The sequence below is a fragment of the Culex pipiens genome, chromosome 2 (assembly GCF_016801865.2).
Source record: "Culex pipiens pallens isolate TS chromosome 2, TS_CPP_V2, whole genome shotgun sequence".
NCBI classification, from domain to species: Eukaryota; Metazoa; Arthropoda; class Insecta; order Diptera; family Culicidae; genus Culex; species Culex pipiens.
Window position 1 is genome coordinate 55,661,096 of NC_068938.1, and position 12,975 is coordinate 55,674,070.

The 12,975-nt window shown below is 39.2% G+C and overlaps 1 protein-coding gene across 1 annotated transcript; it reads left to right on the forward strand.

The window, feature by feature from the left end:
- The first annotated feature begins 537 nt into the window (after positions 1-537).
- LOC120430741 (uncharacterized) lies at positions 538-9,013 on the forward strand. Its single transcript, XM_052706908.1, has 8 exons — positions 538-671; positions 743-763; positions 822-1,337; positions 1,403-1,720; positions 7,753-7,859; positions 7,931-7,946; positions 8,017-8,544; positions 8,616-9,013. The coding sequence occupies exons 1-8, from the start codon at positions 614-616 to the stop codon at positions 8,939-8,941; spliced, it is 1,890 nt and encodes a 629-aa protein (XP_052562868.1). The 5' UTR covers positions 538-613; the 3' UTR covers positions 8,942-9,013.
- The last annotated feature ends 3,962 nt before the right edge of the window (positions 9,014-12,975 follow it).

The window sequence follows — 12,975 nt, forward strand, 5'->3', positions numbered from 1 at the left end:
AATGACAGCACGTAACATTCTCAAGCGGCAGATTCCTGCCAGATTTGATGTATTACTCAATTTCGTAAAAATAAGTTTGGTAGCCCCAAAATAGGTACTAGGCCCAAATTAGGTACAAATATCCTAGGACGATAATAGAAAAAAAAACGAAGTTGACTTTATAGCTGTCGGCCACCATTGCTAGTACCAACCACTAGTGTCTTCCTTTTAACTACAAGGACATCGCCGCCCTGGGTTCCTAAGTGTTTTGAGTACGGCACGGAGCGACGGCGCCGGATACCCATATTTACACTTAGAATTTTAGAGCGCCCGCCACTGGATTCGAACCCGCTACCTCTGGGTTGTGAGTCCAGTGCGCGGTCCGATTGATCCACACGGGCGGGACTTGATAATAGAAATAGGCTGAGAAATTGTATGTTTCCCCTAACACGTCGAAATTATTGAAACTTCGTAACACAACTTGTCTTGCCCTGATTAGTAACCCAAATTGTTTTTTTTTTTGTCAGAATTTCAACAAAACGTATTAAAATTGCAAATGTAAGCGTAACTGAGCGATATAAAGAAAGGAACCGTTCAATTTCTGCTTGATAACGTTTAGAGCCTCACAGTAGTCATGAACTCTTTCTTGGGTAGTTTCTTAGTGTTAGTATTTTTATTCCTAGTCGTTGAAGGTAGGTTGGTAGTACTATCGCTGTTTAATTGAGTTCTCATGTTACATTTGTTTAAATTGCTCACGTCCTAGGGCAACGAGTTGCACAGAAAAGTAAGTTTTTTTGGCTGTTTAAAACGTGAAGAAAATACTAACCATAATCCCCGCTCAGAATGTTCCGAATACCAAGCGCAGAATCTTGCCAGAGCGATTCTTTCCCCGACCGAACCAGCCAAACCCGTCGGAGAGTTCTACGGCGTACAGCTGCCCGATAGACTTCTCGGGGATCACCAGCCCAACTTTGGCGAGTTCCCTCATTCGGTTCTGCTAGGATGGCCAAAGCCCGATAGCCCGAACCAGTACGAGCTGCCGTGTGGTGGAGCCCTGATCAGCGATCGCTACGTCCTCACAGCAGCTCATTGTCTGCGCCAGGAGCACCCGACCGTGGCGAGGTTTGGAGAGTACAGCATCCTGACCGATGACGCTGACCAGGTTGATGTGCAGGTTGAGTCCGTGGTGGTTCATCCGGAGTACGACCCTAGCACCGTGTACAACGATATCGCCCTGGTTAAGCTGAGTGAACCCGTGACCTTTACCCAACTAATCCATCCGGCTTGCTTGTGGACGGAGCATAACCTCAACGTGTCCAAGGTGGTTGGGCTTGGCTTTGGTCAGTACGATTTGCTCGGTAAGATCTCCCCCACCCTGAATCAAACATACGAGTATCACGAGAGTCTCTTCCACGCTTCGCAGAAGGTGACGTCCCAGACTTGATGAAGAAGGTAACGCTCGACCCGCTGGATGTTCGCATGTGCGAGGAGCAGTACGGCAGCCTGGAGAAGTTCCCCCGCGGAATCGTCGCCAGTCAGCTGTGCCTCGGGGGAAACGACCGGCACGCGGATGTCTGCCTGGGAGATTCGGGATCGCCGGTGCAGATTCGGACCGAGCCGGCCAGTCCGACGTACCACGTGGTGGCTGTGACGTCAACGTTGCTGTGTGACGCCCGGGAGTCGCCTTCGGTTTACACGCGGGTTGCCAGCTACGTCGAATGGGTTGAGGGAATTGTTTGGGGTTGAATTTGGAGAAAAAAATCTAAAAAAATATTTTAAAAGACGTGTTAATCTATTTGAACAAAAATCGGTAATAATAAAATTAGTATCTCTTCGCAAAACAAATCTTGACTTTTTTTTGATAAGGTCCTATAAACAAATGTAAACATTGAGTGTATCCCTTTCACACCTTATGTCAAAGTCCATCGGAGTAAGCGGGATACACTCAATGTTTACATTTGTTTATAGGACCTTATCAAAAAAAAGTCAAGAAATATACAATATCAAAAAAATCATGCAATTATTAGAAATGAAAACTCAAAACTCAACAGCCAGGCACACGACGACAACGACACATGCTCTTTTTGCTCAGGTAATTGTGGTGACAGCAATCATTTGAATGCAGTCATGAGCGAAGTGATCGAAATTTCGATGGAATTCAGCTCATTTTTCACAACAAATGTCGATTTTCCCAATTAATTTTGTTTAACCTGGATGGCGACCAAAATGGCGGACCTTTCGGTGTTGGAACTTTAAGGTTATAACCCACTCAATTTTGACTAAAATGGGATCGCGGAAATCAAATAAAAGGAAGTATTAACTATGACAAACTAACAAACAAACTAGACAAGACACGCACTTTTTTGCCATTAGACATTTCGCCTGCTCCGCCATATTTTTTGCGGAAAGTTTGTCTACGAACAGTTTGCGATTTTGGCAAAAAAGTTTGTGAGCAAACAAATTGTTTGTAAAAAAATTGTGTAAGGTCTAACAGAATATCTAAATATAATTAATAATTTGACTGATATAAATATTTACATTAAAAAACAGTTCATAATATCACAACATTTTGTCTCCCCTATGCGAAACGAGTATTACTTATAAAAATGATTAATATAATAATTTTATTATATCTATCATCACAAATATAATGTTTATTTTTTATTTTGGATGTTGTAGATTTAGCTCAGGGGTGCTCAAAGTTATTGAATGACGGGACAAATTTGAAGCTTCCATGAGCTCAATTGGTTACATTTTATTAGAATCAGAAAAAATCAAAAGAAAAGATAAAAACTAACTTTATCCACCTATGTGGTTGATGCCTTCCTCACTTTTTACCAACAATGGGTAATATGAGTGGTTTGGACACATATTTCAGCTATTTTTTTTAGATCCAGAAAAATAAGTACACAGATATGACTCAAGAGGTCATAACTCGAGACAGGGTTGCCAGATCATCAATGTTGTGGACTCGTTGGAAAGGTCTTTCAATTACCTAACTAACGAAGGGTCGGATGATGGATCTGGACATCGTTACATACATTTAAGTGAGATCCGGCATCAAAAAAGTACATAAATATCACTTAAGTGGTCATAACTCGATCAGGGTTGCCAGATATTCAATGTTGTGAACTCGTTGGAAAGGTTTCTTGATTACCTAACCAACGATGGGTTGGATGATGAATCCGGACATCGTTTACATACATTTAAGTGAGATCCGGCTTCAAAAAAGTACATAAATATCACTTAAGTGATCATAACTCGAGACAGGGTTGCCAGATCTTCAATGTTGTGGACTCATTGAAAAGGTCTCTTGATTACCTAACCAACGATGGGTCGGATGATGGATCCGGACATCGTTTACATACATTTAAGTGAGATCCGGCTTCATAAAAGTACATAAATATCACTTAAGTGATCATAACTCGAGACAGGGTTGCCAGATCTTCAATGTTGTGGACTCGTTGGAAAGGTCTCATGATTACCTAACCAACGATGGGTCGGATGATGGATCCGGACATTGTTTACATATATTTAAGTGAGATCCGGCATCAAAAAAGTACATAAATATCACTTAAGTGGTCATAACTCGATCAGGGTTGCCAGATATTCAATGTTGTGAACTCGTTGGAAAGGTTTCTTGATTACCTAACCAACGATGGGTTGGATGATGAATCCGGACATCGTTTACATACATTTAAGTGAGATCCGGCTTCAAAAAAGTACATAAATATCACTTAAGTGATCATAACTCGAGACAGGGTTGCCAGATCTTCAATGTTGTGGACTCATTGAAAAGGTCTCTTGATTACCTCACCAACGATGGGTCGGATGATGGATCCGGACATCGTTTACATACATTTAAGTGAGATCCGGCTTCATAAAAGTACATAAATATCACTTAAGTGATCATAACTCGAGACAGGGTTGCCAGATCTTCAATGTTGTGGACTCGTTGGAAAGGTCTCATGATTACCTAACCAACGATGGGTCGGATGATGGATCCGGACATTGTTTACATACATTTAAGTGAGATCCGGCATCAAAAAAGTACATAAATATCACTTAAGTGGTCATAACTCGAGACAGGGTTGCCAGATCTTCAATGTTGTGAACTCGTTGGAAAGGTTTCTTGATTACCTAACCAACGATGGGTTGGATGATGAATCCGGACATCGTTTACATACATTTAAGTGAGATCCGGCTTCAAAAAAGTACATAAATATCACTTAAGTGGTCATAACTCGAGACAGGGTTGCCAGATCTTCAATGTTGTGGACTCATTGAAAAGGTCTCTTGATTACCTAACTAACGATGGGTCGGATGATGGATCCGGACATCGTTTACATACATTTAAGTGAGATCCGGCATCAAAAAAGTACATAAATATCACTTAAGTGGTCATAACTCGAGACAGGATTGCCAGATCTTCAATGTTGTGGACTCGTTGGAAAGGTTTCTTGATTACCTAACCAACGATGGGTCGGATGATGAATCCGGACATCGTTTACATACATTTAAGTGAGATCCGGCTTCAAAAAGTGCATAAATATCACTTAAGTGGTCATAACTCGAGACAGGGTTGCCAGATCTTCAATGTTGTGGACTCGTTGGAAAGGTCTCTTGATTACCTAACCAACGATGGGTCGGATGATGGATCCGGACATCGTTTACATGCATTTAAATAAGATCCGGATATATGTGAAAACACATTTTTATACATAACTTTTGAACTAGTTATCGAAACTTCAAACAATTCAATAGCGATGTATGGGACCCTAAACCAAGTCGAATGCACCTGGTTTGGTCAAAATTGGTTCATCCAGTGCTGAGAAAACTCAGTGAGAATTTTGGTCACATACATACATACACACACATACACACACATACACACACACATACACACACACATACACACACACATACACACACACAGACATTTGTTCAGTTTTCGATTCTGAGTCGATATGTATACATGAAGGTGGGTCTTTGAGCTTTCAATAAAAAGTTCATTTTTAGAGCAGGATTATAGCCTTACCTCAGTGAGGAAGGCAAAAAATAGCAACACAATCATTATTCATCTGCTTTTTATTGCAACTTTCGTGCTTTAACAATAATTAAAATCAATGCAACATTCTTGATAAAAAACAATCGAGAATTCACAAATATAATAAAAATTAAAGGGTATTCAGTTAAAGGCACGTGTATTTTAAATGAATTTGTTATTTATTTTTAACATATATTCTAAACAAGGTGACACCTACTTTGTAAAAGTGCCTAATTTAATTTTTAAATGATTTGCAACTTCAATATTAAATCGTAATAATAATTCAAAAAAAAAAATTAAATAAATTAATTTCTATCTTTATCAGATGTTAGGGACGCAGATTCGTAACCCACACGTAATGATTTCAAATCACGAGGTGGAAGGTTTCTAAGTGCAAAATAAGTTTGAGGCCCAGATTTAAAAAATAGTCGTACGCAATGATTTTTCAATTATTATATACCTAAATTTAAGCGATTTTAAAAGATTCCTGCTTTAATCAAATTCAAACGTTACATAACTCATTTCCAAAAATGTTGATGATGATTGATTGATCATTTCATGTTGAAATCATGAAAATTTTGACAAAATTTTCACTTTTCAATCACATTTAAATGTGTTACCTACATTGTTTCAATGAGATAGATTTTTCAACACAATATTTGCTTCATATAACCGAGTTCAAAGAATGGAAGAATCATTACTTTTGTATTAACAAAAACTAAATAGTTTCACACAAAAAAGCATAAACTTAACTTTAACCCTCTACTGCCCAAATTTTTTTTTCGAAATTTTTTATTTTTCCCGTGTTCAGGAGGTCATTTTGAGCAACTTTTGTTCTACGAAAAACTTTACTTCTCTTGTTTTATGTTTTTCTTGTTTCATTTTTAATATTTTAATTTGCATTTATCTTGTTTAGTTTATGTTTGTTTTTGGTAGTATTTGGCCTACTCTACCACCTCCTATCATTACATTTTGCCTATCTAATTTTTTCATGTTTTTACAGTAACTTTTTCAATTTTTTGCATGTTTTTCACATTTTCTGCTATTAAATGGAACCATTATCATTTAAATTGTAAATAAATGCGTAGAGGCATAGTCTGGGGCACTAGAAAAATTACTGCATACTCCTTTTTACTTAAAATATAGGAAATGTTAATAAAAACACAGCCAAAGTTGACACCTAAAAAGATTACATTTTTAAAAACATTGGCAAAGTCACATAAAACAAGTCAAACTTCCAACCCTAAAATTTTACAAAATTTTAAAAGTTCTTCTTTCCAATGCTTTTTGAAGATCAAAAATTGGTTGAAAAATTGATTTTTGGCGATTTTTTAAATCGAAGCCCGTCTAGAGGCGGGGTTGGGTTGTAGAGGGTTAATTTTTAGGAATTATAAATAACTTACAGATGCATCAAAGGGCCATTTTACATGGGTCCACGGGCAAAAAAAATCACCTCGCGGGCCACGTTACTTTGGTCACCCCTGATTTAGCTGATAGTTGGATTTTCTAGCATCTTATCATGGTCGTTAGAAACGGTCGTGGATAGGGGTGCCCAAGTGGTCTGAAAAAGATCAATTAATAGACAAAATATGTCTGACATTTTTTATCTCTAATCCCTTCTCCAACAACACAAATAAATTCTTGCAAAATTTGTATCATGTTGGTCAAATACTATTAAGGGCGATGCATTTTTTTTCAAAAATTTTGTCCCTCGGCACTGACGAGGGGAGAAAGAAATATAAAAAAATACAAAGATTGAAAGAACAAGTCAGAATCTTAACATTTGAATGAAAAAAGAGTGTTAAAATGCATTTTACACTAGTTCAGTTGTTTTGCAATCATGAGTTAAAAAAAAAAAATCTGAAGAAAACAAGAATTATAACAAAATAAACTTTTTGCGGTACTGTATATCGAACATTTTCAAAAATTCTTTGCAAATATATACCCAGAAATGTTGAAAATTATACTAAACGCAGGGGAATGCATTTAAAATTGATTTCAGCTGATTGCACTTGGATTTCCATTTAAATTCCGAAGTTTTTGTAAAAAATATTTTTTTCCCCTTGATTTTTCGGGCCGATTTTATAGGGAGGGGTGGGGGGGGGGGGGGAGACAGAGCTCTAAAAAATATTTGTACCAGCCGTATTTTGAAAAAAAAAGTTTGGATTTTTATTAAATGATCATCCCTAGTTCTGCCACCATAATGCGACCACGTGCTCCATTTGTTTGTCAACAAAGCTGCAGCTGGGTGGTGAAACGAAGGGAGAGGTTTTGACATTTGTAATCCCGCATCTGTCCCGCCGCACACTTTGACGGTCATTTTCATCGACCGAGTCCAGTAAGGAACTGACCGTACAATAATCTTTCGAAAAAGGTTTGAATGGAAGGTTAAAAATAAAGATTTTTTTATTTTTGAGAATTATCGTGTTTAAATTTATAAATCCAGACTTTTTTTTGATTAGGTCCTATAAACATATGAAACACAATAGCTTATAGGACCTTTTCAAAAAAAAACTCGAGAAATGCAATGTGAAACAACATCATTCCTCCTCTATAATTGACATATTCCACTGCTCTCTATAAACTGAACAAAAAAAAACAAGACACAAACAATGTGTTGCACTGATCATTCCTGCTCAAATAAATTAATTCCCTGAGATACTCAGTGTCCAACTCGTGCACGAGAATCAACTTGAATAAATGCTCGGCCGGGTTTCCCCGCGCAGGTCAGTTTCTCGTTAGCACCCGGGAACTTCACAACCAGCAGCGATGTTATCGCCACCGTCGTCGTTGTTTGTGCTGTTGGTCTTCGCCGCCGGTCTTCAAGTTCAAGGTTGGTGGGTTTTTGCATACATTTCGTTTTTTTTTTTAACTAAAAGGTTAAATTGGTTGATTGCAGGTTAGCGGATTTCCCAGCGAAGTAAGTAGTCGGTTTTAGTTTGGGTGGTGTTCTAGTTTGTGGCTAAAATTATCATATCTGATGGTACTAGAATGTGTCGAGTTCAAGGAGGAGACCAAACTGCTGAGCACCGGCATCGCTTTGACGCTGGATCCGGATCCGATCGTGTTCGAGTCGTTCAACTGCACCAAGTCGGTGGATTTGATCGTCGGTGGTGAGGATGCCAAGCCTGGAGAGTTCCCCCACCAGGTGTTGCTGGGTTGGAAGGTGGACCGAAACGGAACCCTGGTGAACGACTTCAAGTGTGGAGGGTCGTTAATCAGCGAGCGATCCGTGCTGACCGCAGCGCACTGCCTGAAGTACGGAAGTCCGCAGTTCGTGCGGCTGGGCGAGCTTGACTTGACGATCGAGTCGGACGAAGAGTTTGACGTGGGCATCGAGTACATCCGGCGACATCCGGAGCATCGGTTCAAGTCTTCGTACCACGACATCGCCCTCGTCAAGCTGAAACAAACGATCCCGTTCTCGCACTACGTTCGGCCGGCCTGTCTGTGGGACACGATCGCGATGAACGTGACGGCGGTGATCGCAACCGGTTTTGGAAACACCGAGTTCGAAGGTGTGTCGAAGCAGCGAAACCGGTTCGGTTGTTGTTGTTGTTATACATAGTTATTATTTTTCTTTATCCAGGTGAGAAGATGTCCGACACTCTGCGCAAGGTGCAGCTGGACCTTCTGAGCCGTAATGAGTGCGAAAAGCAATATCTGGGCACGCGCAACTTCGATGCCGGTGTTCAGGACAGTCAGCTGTGCATCGGAAGTGAACGAGAGGGACGGGACGCCTGCCAGGGTGATTCCGGTGGGCCGGTGCAGGTCATTACGGAACCGAAGGGTTGTACCTACCATGTGTTGGGAATTACGTCGACCGGTGCGGCTTGCGGTATTGGACGATCACCGTCGATTTATACGAGGGTGGCTAGCTACATTGAATGGATCGAGAAGGAGGTGTGGGGATAATCTCCAATATTTGTACAAATTTTGAAGATACAAATGATATGGCAATCAAATAAGATATCAATTATTTAAGTAGGTATTTTTTTCATTTTCATGTCAAATCAGTAGCCAAAGCTTTAAAGCGGTTCACTCCTAAAGACCCAATTTACCAACACTCATCCTCTCACCTACCACACCCCAGTGCGGAAGCAGTGCATTTTCGGGCAAACAATCGGTAATCAAATTTCATACTCTGTTTCCGATAACGTTCCCAATTTCGGGAAGCACGATGCCGTGACGACGATGCTGACGATGATGTCCGCCATCACCCCAGCCATCGCCCTCTGTTGGCCACACAAGCGAGTCCATGCAGTTTGGGAACACCACCGCCACACAAACCCCGAACTACATCTCCGAGATCGGCTCTTTGTTTCTGGCACAGTAATCGCCCCAGTTTAATTCGATTTAGATTGAAAATCAATACCGACCGAGCTGGGTTTCCGGATTACGGAGCGTCGTCGTTCCGCAAGATTTGTCCCACAAAGGATGACTTCCTTTTTTTGTTTGGAGACGTTAGCACCATCAGTCGGTCGTTCGGTAATGGTTTGATTTGGGATGGGTTGTCCAGTAACCCTGGTCTTATTTTTGATTAAAGTTTCTTTTACTTATTTCATTTTTTTTTTAATTTTTGAATTTTAAGATTTGAGTTTCCTGTGCAATTTTAGGGTTAGAAAATTGCATGATTTCTGAAGCCAAGCTTACAAAGTCCCAACGAAGTGAGTATAATTTGCTTGAATGTACTCATTGCTACGTCCTGCGGTAGGACTGCAAAAGTAGGGAAAACGATAGACAAATGAAAAACCAACAACTCACACATATACGGACAGAATCTGGACGGTAGAATCAAACAATTTGAGCTCTAGCTGGAAAATGGCAACGAAAGTGGTAGATTTTATTTTGTGTTATGTGGTGCGGCAATTGCTCTTTTGTTGTTTAATTTTTACTGTTCTTATATGGAATTGATTTAAAATTTGTATGAAGCTTTTTTCTTTACTTAATTAATCTATTTTTAAACTTTTTTGGCATGAATTTTTGAAATTAGGTACAACTGCCTTATTAAGCTGTTTTTGCGTACGTGTGCCAGTCCTACATCTGGAGTGATATTTTCATGCGCCTTACTAAATCCTCATTATGAACGCTCCGGAATAAACCCAAAATTGGACGGAAAAGTGGGCAGGGTGGCTTTCGTCTGGGGTGTGTTTTGTGGTTTAATTTTTCACTCTCGCATTGCTGAGATTTCCCCACCCCGAAGAACTAGGTACTAGATGTTGTGAGTTTCCGGCGCACCAGATGCTCATTGCATCGACTTGCTGTCGGTGCGCTTCCGATGTGCACTCTGGCCAAGCAGTGAAGCAATAGTACGACATTGGAGTACGAATCGTGATGGTAGCACTGCTCCAGGGTTGCTGTTTCTGGTGAATTGTTTTGCAATGATAGTACTTACCGGAATGGAAAGTTACGGAGAATAGAAAACTGAAGAACCAGTAGTCCATTAATGTCTCATTTGTTGGGAAGGCTTTCAAAATTGTAAATGGAAGTTGTTCTCTGTACTTTATTTTCTTAGATCTTTTCTACTTGGTTTTGCTCACCAAAATAGTCTACTTTTAACATTAAATCTAGACTCATAATAACATTCGTCAAATTATTATGCTTTCACAGAATTTAAAAAAGTGTGTTATTCCCCTTTATAAACATATAAAATAATAAATTGTAGAAAAGTACTCAAGAATTTCGCAAACAAATCTTTATTTTAACATTTGTATTTTTAATTTGTATAAACTATGGATTCAAAAAAAACATAGATTCCTTATGTCCAAATAAACCATTTTGAACAAATAGTTTCTTTATACAAGTCTCCATACAAATTTTGGGGCTGTTCATAGAAAAGTACTATGAAAACACTCTAGAATCTCGAAAAGGAATTTTCTGATTGATTTGATGTTTTCGGCAAATTTGTAGGTTATGATAAGAACTATTTCAACTTTTGAAAATCAACCCGACTTTTTAATATGTTTTAGTAGACACAAACGTCAAAGACGTTATGTTTTTGCCCAAGCTACGACTTTAAAAAAATATAGTGGAATGTATCGAGAAAGTACACCAAAAACTTAAAATATGCTATTAAAATTGAAATTGAATTTGAATTTAAATTCGAAAAGAGCTTAAGTAAAATTATCTGAGGTGCATCGGTTTAGAATTAAAGCTTTTTTTGGGATGGATCATTAAATATAATTATATATAGGAGCGGCCGTGGCTGACTGGTTACGGTGTTCGCTTTGTAAGCGAATGGTCCTGGGTTCGATGCCCATCTGCTCCCAACGAGAAAGTTTAAGACTTAGAAATACTTGAAATACTGAATAAGAACGAAAAATCCAAGTCGCTCGAGTCGGGGTTCGATCCCCCGTCCTTTGGATTGGTAAGCAAAAATGCTAACCACTACGCCATCACGGCTTGGTGAGCTATAACTGGAATTAGGAATACTGTTACTATCAACTATATACGCGCTGGGTCCTTGTCCATTTGACAAGGGTTCGGAAGTTCTAAATAACGTTTGAACCCGATTGGTGCAAACGTTCTTCAGGGCGGGGCTTGTCGAAAAAAGCTGAGGAACCTCGCGCTCGGCTAGCCAGCGTAGAAATGGGTCACCGAAGCTCGGCAGAGCTAACACCTTCCAAATGCCTATGCGAGTTATTTGCATGTATAGAATGAAGATCTAAAAATACATGGAAACAACTCAATTTGTAAGAAGTGGCCGCGTGGTCCCGTTTGGTTGGTTGCACACACACACACACACACACACACACACACACACACACACACACACACATCATTAAATATAATTATATATTTTGAATTTTTAAAAATTGTGTCCATTCTTGTCCATCTTTGAAAACAGCCACAGCAAAAAAAAAACAAAAAACCCGATTTAATCCCACCTGGGGTGAGAAAGAGCCTTTCTTACTAAAGAATATAACAATGGTAGAACTTATTTCAATTAATAACATTAACTTTGTTTATTTATAACGTCAGCACAAAAGCAAGTCTTATGATGAAAGCAAACCATTATGATGATATTATGAGTATTATGAATGATATGATTTCCAAAAGAAATAAAAAACGCAATTTTCACCAAAAGAATATTTTTAATCGTACAATATGTTTGTACGTTTCTAATCAAACAAGCGATTATGACAAACGCGATCATAGCAAGCTTCCCAACAACGCACACCGCGGTTTCAGCTTCTACGAGAGTGACAGAGTCAGAGATAGCTATTTTTAACAACCGCACCACTACACACTCAATCGCGAGAACCTTAGGAAGAAAGCCATTGGAGTCGCCAGCATTGAACACTTTGAAAACGATATAAACGATGAAAAGCTTAGAAAGCTCCTATTGGAATCCAATGAACCCTGTTAAATAAACTTACGAAAATGAAGTCTACATTTAGGCGATTTTAGAAGCGCACAAGAAACACGTTGATTGTAGCAAGATGAATGTCCTATGTCACAAAGGTTTTTGCATAAACATTGGACAGTTATGCAAAAACGGACAGGGCAAAAGAAACCGAAAAGCTACGATATCTTACATATTGAAGGAAACATCGGTAGACAAGTTACTACAAAATGAGTATAAATCGAGCCACAAAATAGATGCGCCAGCATTCTCGCGCCAGTATTCGAAGCTCAACTTGACAACTTGTCGACTTGGCGACGAAGCGTCGAAAATCGATGCAGTGTGATTTTTTGGCGATTTTTCCGCTTAAAATTCATGCTGAATCGACATATTTACGAAGATGGAAATGACGTCCTGGCTTAAAGTAAAACCTATACCTTTCTTTAGTAAGAAAGGCAAAAAGTAAATCGTTCTAAAAATTGATCGGGATTGTCGATCGATGTCGAATTTGTTTCAGATGCTCACTCATGGTCTGTACTATGAATGTAGCAAGAAATTTCGAATAAAATCAGAAATGAAAAATGTTGGCGAAGGTCACCAGGTG